General features: G+C 39.4%; 1 protein-coding gene across 2 annotated transcripts; it reads left to right on the top strand.

The window, feature by feature from the left end:
* The first annotated feature begins 280 nt into the window (after positions 1–280).
* Positions 281–13,157, top strand: dpysl5a (dihydropyrimidinase like 5a). 2 transcript variants are annotated; one of them, XM_065966583.1, is made up of 13 exons: positions 281–443; positions 2,697–2,967; positions 5,732–5,890; positions 6,525–6,704; positions 6,794–6,862; positions 7,014–7,058; positions 7,168–7,248; positions 7,870–8,021; positions 8,120–8,261; positions 8,431–8,573; positions 8,704–8,911; positions 9,916–10,084; positions 11,019–13,157. In XM_065966583.1, exons 2-13 carry the CDS (start codon positions 2,707–2,709, stop codon positions 11,102–11,104), a joined length of 1,695 nt encoding a protein of 564 aa, XP_065822655.1. In that variant the 5' UTR covers positions 281–443; positions 2,697–2,706; the 3' UTR covers positions 11,105–13,157. The 2 variants fall into 2 exon arrangements, with proteins under 2 accessions (XP_065822655.1, XP_065822654.1); XM_065966582.1 differs by lacking the exon at positions 281–443 and adding an exon at positions 2,041–2,575.
* The last annotated feature ends 564 nt before the right edge of the window (positions 13,158–13,721 follow it).

The following is a 13,721-nucleotide window of genomic DNA, read 5'->3' as shown; positions in this document are numbered from 1 at the left end:
GAACACATCTGTATAAGACTAGTAGTAAAAAAAAAAAAAAAAAAAAAGGGTTTGCTTTTTTTCCAAGCAGTTTGTTCTCTTTAAATCGGTTAAGTAATGTTTATTTTACCTGTAACGTCTTTGGCACAACAAAAAAGCTCATTTAATTTCCAAAGAGTTCAATGGACCGAAATCATTGACGTTTTGTCACTCTACTAGAAATTAGGATTTTATTTTGGAAATTGTAACCGGAAGTCTTACTTGTACATTCCCGATCACTTGACTGCGATGATGCTGCGGTCTGCTGGTCCCAGACCGGCCAGGAAGGCATCCATCTGGTGTGTGTAGCTATCTCCTTGGAAAGTGCCGTCTACACAAATTGTGTTGCGTTCAGTTCATGTCAGAAAGTAAGCAGAGAGCCGCGTGGAACAGCAGCAGCAGCAGCAGCAAGCCCATTAAAGAAGGTATGTGCTCCAAATCTTCTGCCTTATTATGACTGGTTTTAAGCCTATCCCTGTCTGCGGGGAAATCTCCTCTTGAGTCTGGAGACTTTTGTTTCTATTATGCCCCCTGGCTGCACGTCTGGGTGTTTGCCCTGCCTGCTGGTCCTGCCACCTACCCGGGATCTATAATGTACACACCCTGAAGAGGAACACCACTTAACCTGGCCGGGGAGCAGGTGTATGATTATAGTGACATTTTGCATGCTTTTTTATTGTGGAGGAGGTTGAGGATGGGGGGCTGGGAGTTGGGAAGGCGGTTTCTAGGTCGCTAATAAAAGCTGTGCAGCCGATCATGCCTGATGGTGACCGGTTTCTTTGTGTCAAGTCGCACAAGTAAAAGTGTCATCATTTCACTACGATCACACACTACAAAACACATGATCTCCTGGATACGCTTTCTGCTTTATTGACAGAAATTTCAGATTGTTTTATTTTTATTTTTAAGTGTTGTACGGATTAAATTGATTTTAATTGAGATCAAATATAGAAATGTAAAAAGAAATAAGTGATTAGGCAGACCTATAGTTTTAGAATCTGTCACATGTGATGATTATAACCTACTATTGTTGCATACTGGATCCGTTATCGACTCATGTTTTTTTGCTTGCAACAACAACACCGACTCTTAAAACAGGTATAATAAACTCACCTGTTTATTCCTCGCTAACCGGCGTCAACTTCCGTAATGCTCACTTAAAAAATGGCTTGTTAATAGAATAGAATATGAACTATTATGAATTATTATTCATTGGCCTATATCTGCCTTTAGGTTTTAGGGAATTTTGTCCGAGCGTGATGACTTCTAACCTGTAGTCTGATAACATCAGCGCAAATTTTGGAAGGAGCCATCCTTCACATTATCATCCATCAGATCTGGATGTGTGAAGAAGTCCACGCCATGCAGTAAAGTTGCCGCACCCTCATACGTACGCTGTCTGCACGCACACACGCACGCCAGCACGCAGAATGGGCACACACCCTCTCTCTCGCTCTCTCTCTCTCACTCACACACACACACACACACACACACACACACACACACACACACACACACACGCACACACATGCACATACACACACACACGCACACGCACACGCACACACACACACACATAGTTCATCACACCCCTGATACAGTGGTGTGGTGTGTAAGGGAAGGAGGAGGCAGATCTTGGAGATTGTTTCTTCGGTACTGAATAAAAGATAATCACTGGCAGTAATAAAGTTTATCTAAGAGCTGATTTGAAGGAGATTATTTGTATTACTCTGTGATTTTTTAAGAAGAGTAAAACTGTGAGGCATATAACAGAGTAGATCAATCTGTCTGGGTGTTATGAGGATTTTGGCCTGAAGAGTAGAACTAGTGAGGTCATGAGACTGCAACAAACTCTCACCCATCCACCGAAGCTTTGTCATAGACAAGAGGAGATTCACATATAAATTCATATTTATAGTTAAAATGTCTGTATTTAATCCAGCACAAAGAAATTATTACATCTGCTGCTATATGAGTAATTTAACCCCTATAAAATTGGCCCAGTCTCAAAAATCCTATATCGGTTAGGTCCTCGTACATCCCAAGTATTTGGCAAAAAAAAAAAGTATCTTATGTAGAATCTAAAAGTATTTGTATAACCTGCTTTAATAATTTGGAAACAGCCTAGAATTATCCTGTCACCCTTTGTGATGTCCGGATCCACTGTTTGAAGTGCTGTATAGGGTACAGTAGTTATTAGTAGTTAATTTGATTGGCATGTTGTAAAATAAAATACTTATTTCCTGATTATTTTCTAGCCACTAAATAGCTTCACTTTGAGTGAACACCATTGTCAGTAGCTGTCTTGCAGATTTGGCCTTTCAAAATAATGGCCTTATTGACAGTTATCTGCCTTATTGTGATCCTTGAATGGACTCAGCTCCTTTCTATTCGCCACAGCATCGGTGTCCAGTGAGACGTCAGGTCACAGGCGGTGACTGACACAGCCTACTCATGCTTAAAGCTGATGTCAGTCACACTCTGACAGACTGAGCACAGAGAAGCAGCGCCGATTCTTGTCACTGCTAGACTCCATAATACATTATCTCAAAATGAGGTATTTAAAACTCTGAAGTTTCTGGTAGAAAAAGTTTCCACAGCTGTGACTTTTGTTGCTCTTTTTGTAGTTCAATGGTTGTAAATGTACTGAATCTCTGTTTTCTCTCTCTTCCTTACAGAGCTATAGCAATGTCTTCCAGCTCAGCGATGGTGCGGATCCTGATAAAGGGTGGAAAGGTGGTGAATGACGACTGCACCCAGGAGGCAGACGTCTACATCGAGAACGGCATCATCCAGCAGGTGGGGAAGGAGCTGATGATTCCAGGTGGAGCCAAAGTGATCGACGCCTCTGGAAAGCTGGTCCTCCCTGGGGGCATCGACACCAGCGTTCACCTGGAGGAGAGCTTCATGAACGCCACCACGGCTGACGACTTCTACAGCGGCACCAAGGTAACGGCCTGCTGGAAATGAAAAACAAGCAGCATGTAGACCGAAAGTAGGCCAGATGGAATTGTCCTAATTGTTTAAAAAAGCAGCAGCATGTTTTTCAATTGAAGCATAAAATAGGAACCATGTTTCTGCAGATTAAGAACCAGACACTTCAGCTGTGGAGGGCAGTTTTGTGCTAAATTTAACTTGAATCTCTTCGATGTTCCCATAACTTTGATGTTTCATGATCACAAATTGTTTGTTATTCTGTTAGATATGTATAAAAGCTTTTGCGCTGACGCTAATTTTACCCGAGGTGTCAGTAACACGGCTTTGGTTTAGTTTTGATGACACCAGGCAGACAGCCTTTCTTTTATTGTGAATCTAACATTTTGTTCTTTTTTTAGACACAGCTTCTTTGCTTTTTTGGTAAAATAATGAAATGTGAACATAATGAAAACACTGACGTCACGATTGTATCATATATATATTGTTTAAACACTATATAATGACAGTTTCAACACCTGGAAGACTTTATTGTTAGGAAGTATTGCCAGTTTTTAAGAAGTATATTGTTTGATGTTCCAACAGCCAAGTATCAAGAAATCCATTTGGAAAAAACTGAACTGATCAGATACGATTTTAACAATCCATTAAAGCTCCCGTCAGGAGTTCTTTTTTCTAGTTATGAAATGGACAGAAATGAATACTAATGTCTTTATATGACATACCAAAGCAAACGAGATATTCAGCAAACAAGACTGATTATTTCTTTATTGTTATGATTAATGCCCGAAACAGCTGCCGCGGGGTAGGTGTCAGACAGAACCATAAACATCACACTGTCAAAACCATCCTGTTTTTACATTTTCCATGGCAAAGATTCTTCAAGTGTGATACAATCAGTGTATTGGTTACTTAATAGCGCATTGCAATAACTCTGCTACTATGTGCGGTAACTAGTAGTGTATCTAGTTACTTTTCACACTCCATAAGCGTCACAATTAAAAGTAATTATAATGCACTCATTACTGATGTGAAACAGCCGACAAGTTGTGATCTCTCTGTCTTGGCAATACCAGCATTACTTTTCCAGTTAAATGATAAGAATCTACTGGCAAGTTGTAGACTATGGAGAGAAAGGAGAACGTTATCCACCCCCAAAAAATGTTCACTCTAATATCACAAAGCTCCTTTAAAATCAGCAAAGAGATCAAATGTGCGACGGTTTCCACAGGGGTTGCTCAAATGAATACAAACCAAAGTTCCTCATGAAAGCACTCAGTTTTTTTTTCTAAGGAAAAGTAGCAATGTGTCTGCATCTTAACAATAACAATTTTCTGACCATACTCTTCTAGTAAAGCAAATTTCATTGAGTTTGGGCTGTTGGTTGGACAAAACGAGACATTTGAACACGTCACGTTGCAGCTCGGAAAAAAGCAACGTGTCACCATTAATGCTATAATATTGCGAGTGGTTGAACAAGATAATTGACATACAGGTCCTGCAAATGAAATATGGTGACGCATTTTAATGTAATAACCAGCTCACGTTATACAATAATTGCAGAACGGTCTTATAATGCGATTAATCTTTCATCTTTCACTGACAAAATGATTAACTGATCACAAGAAAATAATCAGTAGAATTATCCAGAATAAAAATAATTGCTAGCTGTAACTCTACCTGGCAGATTTAACGGTATTTGTTCACAAGGTTACAAAGTGTTTCACCAACGCAGCACAAAGATGATTTGGCACTTTGCTTCTGGCGAGACTTCCAGGAAGAGTAGACTGGAGTCATCATGGCTGCTGATAAGACTAGGAAACCCCTCACTGCCTCAGGGCTCCATGATGACGCATCACTCTGTAGCACTAAGAGATGATGGAGGCTTAAAGATGAAGAACTCTCAGCTTCAGTTGTGTTAAGGCAACTGGAGAGACACACCGTAGCTGGTAGACACTGGTGACAGACACTGTTCTCTCCGTCTCTCTCCTTGCCCCTCCCTCCCTCCCTCTCTCCCTCACTGCCTGCCGCTACGCTCAAGAATCCGTCCTGAGACAAATGCAGATCAGTATCTGTTTCCATGGATACCAGAGGCTGCTGCAAAGACTGCTGCAAAAGCCTTTCACTCTCGCCATTGTGCATGGAGACAATGGTTCTCAGACCCACGCCCCCCTCGTTCCCCCTCCCACGACACACACTCCTCCACTCTCTAGGGTCAGCTGACAGATGCTCCGTGAAGCATGCACTTATACACAAAACACACTCTGTCCTCATGTGTTGGGATTATTAAGAAATACTGTAGTGTGCGTTTAAAATCTTAATTTTACTGTATTTCTTCTGTGAGGAAGAAGTGCCGATAGGGTTCCCTAAAGGGAAGAAATGAGGGGCAGTCATTCCTGTGATTTAACCACTGAAGGATTTATATAACCCTTAGCTGCCGTCTAGAAGTAACTATAAAGATAAGAAGCATTAAGTGCAAACGACTTTACTTACTTGAAGCAGCAGCTGTGTTGGTTATTAAATTACAGTCCCGTCAATATTCATCATCTTAAGTAATCAATGTGGGTTTAATGTTCATGTCAGTTAATTTACTACTGTATTCAGTTAACCTCAGTTCATTTTAGCCCATAATGTCATAAAAAATGTTAGAACAATATCATTTATACGCCGTCAGATTTAAAAAAGTTCTGACCAAAACTGACATCTTAAAATAAAATAAAATAATTTGATTGCTGAGTTACGGCGGTAACTTGACAGCTTTTGTGTGCATTCTTCTTAGGCTGCTCTAGCTGGCGGTACAACAATGGTGATTGGACATGTTCTGCCAGAGAAGAATGAGTCTTTGCTGGAAGCCTACGAGAACTGCCGCAGCTCAGCGGACTCCAAATCCTGCTGTGACTACGCTCTGCACGTGGGAGTTACTTGGTGGGGACCCAAGGTACAGTGGTTCCCTTCCACATGATCCTTTTTTTTTTTTTTTTTTACTTGAATAATTTAGGGGGGGGGGAAAGCGCTTAGTATTAATTTATTAGCTTTGGGAAGCCTGTAATGTTGAGGAGATTGTTTCTCGTTTGTTTGTGACAGCCTACAACTCCCAGGGTGCATTTTGACAGATTCAAGAGGCTAGAGGCTCACTTGTCTCTTTCAGCTCTTGTAAAGATGGTCGGACAAATGGAGAACAATCACTAAGTGACTTTTTTAAATAACGGGACAAAATTGAAGTGAAAGTTGGAATTTCATTCTGCTGTGTTGCATTCTGGTTAATTGAGGCTGGTAGAGACACAAATTCTCCCCTTTTCTATGACAAAATGTATACTTTGACTGTTTGAAGTATGACATTTTTAAAATTCTGTAACTTAAAAAACTGATTTACAAAAAGCTTTTCCTTCTGTTTGGTTTGATTTAGATATTTATATACCACTCAACCATACCAATAACATGTTCCCAGAAAAAAAAATACACCAATTGCTTTGTTCCATTGATTACACCTGGATTATTCTTCATCGAAGGACATCTACCGGTAGTTCAGACTGAGAGAAGCCAGAGCTCATTCCACTTTTGTCTTCCTGCAGGTGCGAGCTGAGATGGAGAAGCTAGTGAGAGAAAAAGGAGTGAACTCCTTCCAGATGTTCATGGCTTATAAGGACATGTTCATGCTGAGGGACAGCGAGCTCTTCCAGGCGCTGCAGCAGTGTAAGGACATTGGCGCGATAGCAAGAGTCCATGCTGAGAATGGGGAACTGGTGGCAGAGGTGAGGGGGCAACATTCCAATATCTTCTCATTCATATTCCTATCTGTGTGTTTTGTTGTAAATTTAATTTGTCTCCTGTATTTTCCTAGGGTGCAAAGGAAGCGTTGGACCTGGGCATCAGTGGCCCAGAGGGGATAGAAATCAGCAGGCCTGAGGAGGTATGGAAGTTAGAATAATCCTTGTTGCCCCTCAAATTGTGTCTATTTTACACTCTTTTCAAAGGTAAATAATATTTCTATAAAGATACAAGTTCAGTCCCTTTATTAGGACCTCACTTGTATTCCTCACAGCCTTGTTGTTTCCTTACAGCTTGAAGCAGAGGCGACCCACAGGGCAATTACCATCGCCAACAGGGTGAGTGTGATCTTTCTGAAACTAATACATAATAAGAAAATACTGACTTAGTTTTTCTATAATACCTATTTTACCTTGTGTGTGTGTGTGTGTTTGTATTTTCTGTTAGGCCAACTGCCCAATCTATTTGGTCAATGTTTCCAGTATAGCTGCGGGAGATGTTGTGGCTACGGCCAAGATGCAGGGTAAGGTGTATTTTCTTTTAGAATTACAAATAAAACATTGGCTATTTTAAAGAGCATACTGTGTAAATAAGATACATGTGATTCCTTCATTATGATACAAATTGCTTGTATTTACTTACACTTGAAACAGTCATTTTTCTGACTATACAATGCACAATACTCTTTGGGGCGTGACTACAAGTCAGGGATCTTACAGTGAACCATCAATGCCACGTTATTGTAAACATCCTGTAACTCAGACTGACATAAATCCAGTACACTTGCTTTTGGCTATGTGAAGACGCAGAGTTGTACCATGCTTACCATTTTTACAGATACTCAAATATTTAGACTTTCTCAGAGAAAAAAGGGCACTAAATGTCAAGTCTGTTGAATTTAAGTAACAGCACTTCAGTCCTGTGTTTTGAAGAAACGTTCAAAAGTAAAACAAAAACAACAGCATAGAAAGTAGATATATATATATATGTTACTGAACGCTGGTTTAAGAGAACCCCCCTCAGTGGTCGAATCATGCTTTCCTGGCCTAATCTCTTTAATCTTTTGCTTAATCCCTCGTCACACAACACTCTTTTCCCTCGCATTTGATCCAGTGTGCTTCCCTATTGTCCTGTTTGACTACAGGTAAGGTGGTCCACGGCGAAACAACCACAGCCCACTCTGTGCTGAACGGCATGCAATACTATCATCAGGACTGGGCCCACGCTGCTGCCCATGTCACTGTGCCTCCTCTTCGCCTGGATCCTAATACTCCAAATTTCCTGATGAGCCTGCTTGGAAAGTGAGGGAAACACTATGAAATCTTGGCTTGAATGTAAAATGACTTAAATGTTTCTGGCTAACACATGTGATCAACTTCCTCGCTCTGTCCGCCCGCAGTGACACTCTGAACGTTTTGGCCTCTGACCACCGTCCATTCACCGTCAAACAGAGAGCCATGGGCAAGGATGACTTCACAAAGATTCCCCACGGGCTTCCAGGCATTCAGGATCGCATGAGCGTCATCTGGGAAAGAGGAGTGGTATGTGTGGCTCTTTTGTTCTTGACTGGCAGCCAGGGAACTTCCACAAAAAAGACATTTGTGTTGGTTTGGTGGTTATTGATTGAAGAATACATTGAGAGAAAAAAACAAACAAAAAAATATTGCTCCTGCTAATACAGACATGTCATAAATTTGCTCTGATTTAAAGCTTGGAGGTAAAATGGACGAGAACCGCTTCGTAGCAGTCACAAGCTCAAACGCAGCCAAGATCTACAACCTCTACCCCAGGAAAGGGAGGATCATCCCCGGAGCAGATGCTGATGTAGTGGTCTGGGACCCAGAGGGATCCAAGTATGAAACACAATCCCTCCATTCATCGACCGGCTTGTCTCGCTGCAGCTTTTATCTCCACTCTCTGAAGCTGATTAGCTTTAAGTCTGATATAAATGGGTCATCTTCCTCTCCTTTCTTCTGTCTGCAGGACAATCTCTGTGGATAACCAAGTCCAAGGAGGAGATGTAAACCTGTATGAGGGTCTACGTTGTCATGGCGTTCCACTGGTCACCATCAGCCGTGGCCATCTAGTCTATGAAAATGGCACGTTCACATGTGCTGAAGGCTCTGGGAAGTTTTGCCCACTGAGAACCTTCCCTGATTACCTTTACAAGAAGATGGTTCAGAGGGAAAAGGTATCAGACAGATGTGTGTTTGTTAAAACTACAGTGTATTGATCTAAAAATGAATTGATATACATTAATTATCAACGTAGATTGGTCAGGCATTAGTTAAGAGTTACACAGCTTTGAGTCTTTATTCATCTAAAAGAAACTATTGTAGTTATAGCATGTTATCATCAGTATCTAAAGGAAATATTTCATTAATAAATACTAAACTCTACAGCCCCCCCTAGTGTCACTGCTGCTGAAAAGTCAACTTGTCGGTAGAGCATGTTGTCATCAGCATATAAAGAAACTATTTAATTTCCACACTAAACTCTACAGCTCCCCCTACTGCCATGCTGCTGAAACCTCTACTTCCACTACTCATGTTATGACTTCTATTACTGCTTATTTACTCTTTTATGGTTATTGCTTCTACAGCTTTTATGACTGCTATGCTAACATTAGCTTTCTAATGGTTTCTTAGTCAGCTCTTGTACTAAAGCCAAACCAAAGCTACTATATATTTATACTGACTGAGTACAACCACTTCTCACTATAAAATCACTGTATTTATGCAGTTGTAGTTTTAGTTTCATGTATGCAATATGTCTTTAAAATGATTTTACTGAGAGTAGTGGTTTGATTAGCAACATTTATATTTACCTAAGCCCTTTCACACAGGACCTCTTGACATTTTCAAGATAATTTCAGGGTATAAAGGCCCTTATACAATCTGAAATTGCTTACAACACATGTACATCCCAGTGGGAGATTGTCAGTGTCAAACACTACCCTGTTTGGTTTAAGTCCGCAATACAAACATACATACAGGGCAGTTGAGGCTAGCAGTATAGGGTATAGAACAACAAAACTCTGATGTGCATGTTTGGAAGGGGCTTTACTTTTAAACCACAGAACATTTTCACCAAGAAACATATTTAAATTAACATTTACATTTTTTATGTGAAAGTATTTTGGACATGTTTTTGCTGAACATTCTTAATATATTTGCTATGTGAATTTCCTCTCAGAGCCAGGCTGTTAAAGCTGTTGAACGGGAGCCTTACACAGGTGAGGTAGTAGAAGTGATCAACTCAGGAAAGAGGGACTTGGGGGCTCCAGATGGCGACACTCCAACCCGTCCATGCACCCGGCATGGGGGCCAGAGGGATCTCCACGAGTCCAGCTTTAGCCTGTCTGGTAAGAATCAACATATTCCTTTAGATATAATAGAAATTAATCAGTTTTCCTTAAAGGCAGGAGAAAGAGGGACAATTAGGCATGACATGTACATCAGAAGTAATCTTCTATTTCTCTATTCTTCTTTTGCATATTATAATTGGAAGTTTAACTATTTCCTGTGAAACCTGGAGACACTGTATTGCCTCACTTCTTTTTCAACCTCTAAAACATACACTAATTGACCTGATGGGGGCGCCATATTTACAGAAATTTGGAGCTCTGCTGCTTTAGGATGAAACATTTAGGAGGATTAAAGTGGTTTACATTGTATTTAAAGCTTTTAATCTGACATGTTCAAAGATTCAAAGCACTTTTTGACAAATTGGCTATATTAACTTCTTTGTCAGTTATATTTTCCAAATTTGCACATATTCAGACTTGCCCAGCACACATTTTAAAGTTGTGTTTTGCATTTAATGTAAACATTTAACTAAAAGCTGACTAGACATGTGAGAAGAGAAGAAAAAAAATAGAAAGGGGATGCAGCTAAGATCTGAGGCTGGACCATGGATGTCTTTATACTGTCCACACATTAACCACTAGTCCAGCAGGGCACCTCCCTGGTCAATTTTGGGACAATGATGAATCTCTGTTGGAGTTATTTGTAATAAAATGTACACTATATTGGTGCCAAGGTTGCCCTGGAAGTTGAAATAGTTTTCTCTGTCCGACAATTCTGTAGCAATATTATGTACTCTACGTCTTTATACTTGCCTCTAATCAAAAGTGTGTTTGCGTCATTTTACAAACAATCTTGCATTCTAAATCCCCTTAAAACTGATCAAAAGCTGTTTAGAAACACTTCACACTACCATGAAAATATGATCAGGAATCACACTTGTGTTTCACTGTTATACTTGTGCACTTGTGATCTCGCTCCCTGCTGCTCCAGGTGCTCAGATCGATGACAACATTCCAAAGAGATCTTCGGCAAGGATCCTTGCTCCCCCTGGAGGAAGATCCAGCGGGATCTGGTAACTAATCAGATGGCCATTACATGAAGCAGAAGAATGATACCTGAGAGACACACACGGCCGAGCAAGATGTCTTGTTTTTTTCTTTCTGGAAGCTTAGAATGTGTGTGAGGTAATGACGTTTTTATGTTGAACTCAGCACAGTTAGTATTAAGACCACAAAACATTCAACTGTATCACTTTCTTTGAATATGGATCAATATGGACTGTTATAGCCACAAAATGTCAGTCAAAATGTTAACCAAATAAAAGCAGGAAGTTCAAAAGTGAAGTGAATATTTGGCTTTAGTTGGATTAATGAAGGGGAAATATCTTGTGAATAGTTTTAGGAATATGAAGGTGAGTCATGGTTTTTATGATGCGATTGTTTTACCTCACTGTAAAATACAATTTTGCACTTGTATCATGTACTATTTAGATGCCTTTTTACATGATTTAATGTCACAAATATCACAAATGTCTTTTTACTGCGAGCCATGCTGATTTAAATGTTATTACATATTTCAAATGTGTCGGTATGACTTTACAGATTTTCTCAGCTGCTTTGGCTCAACTCGTTGAAGTTGCCGAATTAAAAACCATGTGATATCCAGAGTTCCATACTTATGTATTAAGCACAAAAAGAGAATTGTTTTAAACGTTTTGGTCACCACATTCAGGAAATTAAGGAAAATTGTCAACATTTTGGATAATTATTAGTTGAAGTTATTACAAAGCATTTAGTTCTTCTCAGTTGAACAGTTTTATCCTAAGAAAATCTAATGCTTTGTTTGTTTTTTGAAAGTAATAAACAGTCAAATAATCCCTGTATTTTTCAACATGTGGAGCAACATGAAGCTGAATGTTTTTAAGTTTCTGTTCTCTGTGGTGTTTTGATGATTTTCTTTTTGTGTTGTGTGAACATTGCAGACACACCCGAGAGTACAGAAACAACGATACAGAAATGAGTCATTTTGCTGCCTATGAATTATCCATTGACAAATAAGTCTCCTTGTTAATTAAAGATTTGGCATGAGTTACAGACTTATGCAGGTTATCAAAGTGTCTCCACATCAGCTTTGTTTTTTAATTAATCTGGACTTGACAAATGTGCCAAAGCAGTTGAGAAAAACTAAAATGTCAGTGAAAAAGAATCCAGTTGCAATTGACCAATTGATGAAAATATCTGAATGCAAGCTAAGCTTTTTTTTATCTGTTTATTTATTTTTTTATATTGCATTATCCGTGCTGTTTTCCGTTGATGCTACTGTGTTAGAAATTAGTTCCTGGTAAGAATGAAGTCTTTGTTGGCCAGTTCATCTTTGTCAGATTAGCATTTCTGATCGTGTTTACAGCCTTATAGCAGAATAGACTTCTGTTCCACCCCCACCAAATGTGAATGAACCAATGCATAGTTAGACCTACTGTTATTAGCTCTAATGTTGCTGATGTAACGCATATCCATTTTCCACAGACAGCAAAAAGTCTCACCCAAACTGCCTTTTATCTCACCTGAGAACACAAGATACCCACAAACGCACTGTCTCATACTGCCAGTATGGATCACAACCTGTTGATCACTGATGTTACCAAAGGAGGGGGCATTTTTTCCTGCTTTAATGCAAGGTTCAAAATGTCCCTCCGATGTAACCTCTCCACTGTGAAGTATACAGAGAAGGTGAAGTGATCCTCTTTACCATTTGCAGCAAAGCACTGACACTACTACTGTGTTTTTAATGTGTGTTTTTAGTTACAGATGTTGTCTTGTGATTACTTGTCTAAGGGATTTTGTTAACTCTGCACTACAAGCAGCGGTGCATACAGGATACTGACCATGTTTAGACTGTTAAGAATATGACCCTGCCACAGTAAAAGTCCTATTTTATCTGTGTTTGCTTTTATTGAACAGATTTTACCTTTTTGTCTTTAGCGACTCCAGTGTTTTGTTGTCCCCTTATCCCCCCTCCCATTTGTACACTGGTGCTGAACACATTGAATTCCATTTATCTCGGATCTGTCTTGCAGCTTTTTATCACATGATTTGAGTGCAAATAAACCACAATGAAATCTCAGACTAATTTATGTGTCTGATCACTGACTCTGTGGTGGAAAGTACTGTAATTTGCTTCAGTTTTTTAATGTTGTGCCACTTTATACTTCTATTTCAATATATAGCTTCAGAGGAAAAAATACTGTACTTTCTTACTTCACTATATATTTTGACAGTGATAGTTATTTACTTTTTCTCCTGTTGTTTCCAACCTTTTTGTTGTGTTACCTCGTAAGAAAAATGCTCCTTTTGGTTGTCTGATTTCAGATTGTCGCTTGACTTATTATATGTGACCAATAGCTTATTTTCTCTCTGTACATCTTGAGACGTAAAAGTCATAAGCAAAAAAATATATGGAAAAAGTTCTAAAATCCATTTAATTTTTACCAAAATTTCACAACTTTGCAGATTTGTCTTTTGAACCATAGAATGGGGGTTGCCCCAACGCTGGGAGCTATTAGACAAATCTACAATAATTATATCACTAACAAGCTTTTGTTTTTGATTTTGCTTTTTATACTTTTGTTCCTATTTTCTTTAATGTCAGATTTGTACTTGTAATGGCACATGCAGGCCTACTATTTTCAAAGCA

This window comes from Labrus bergylta, chromosome 18, assembly GCF_963930695.1.
Source record: "Labrus bergylta chromosome 18, fLabBer1.1, whole genome shotgun sequence".
NCBI classification, from domain to species: domain Eukaryota; kingdom Metazoa; phylum Chordata; class Actinopteri; order Labriformes; family Labridae; genus Labrus; species Labrus bergylta.
The sequence above is the reverse complement of the archived record's forward strand: the minus strand, read 5'-3'. Positions and strand labels throughout refer to the sequence as shown.

What these genes read in the sequence shown, in the direction of transcription:
- dpysl5a (XM_065966582.1), top strand. An exon ending in ACTTCTACAGCGGCACCAAG is followed by an intron (nt 2,968 to 5,731) that starts GTAACGGCCTGC and finishes CATTCTTCTTAG; the next exon opens with GCTGCTCTAGCTGGCGGTAC. An exon ending in CAATTACCATCGCCAACAGG is followed by an intron (nt 7,059 to 7,167) that starts GTGAGTGTGATC and finishes ATTTTCTGTTAG; the next exon opens with GCCAACTGCCCAATCTATTT.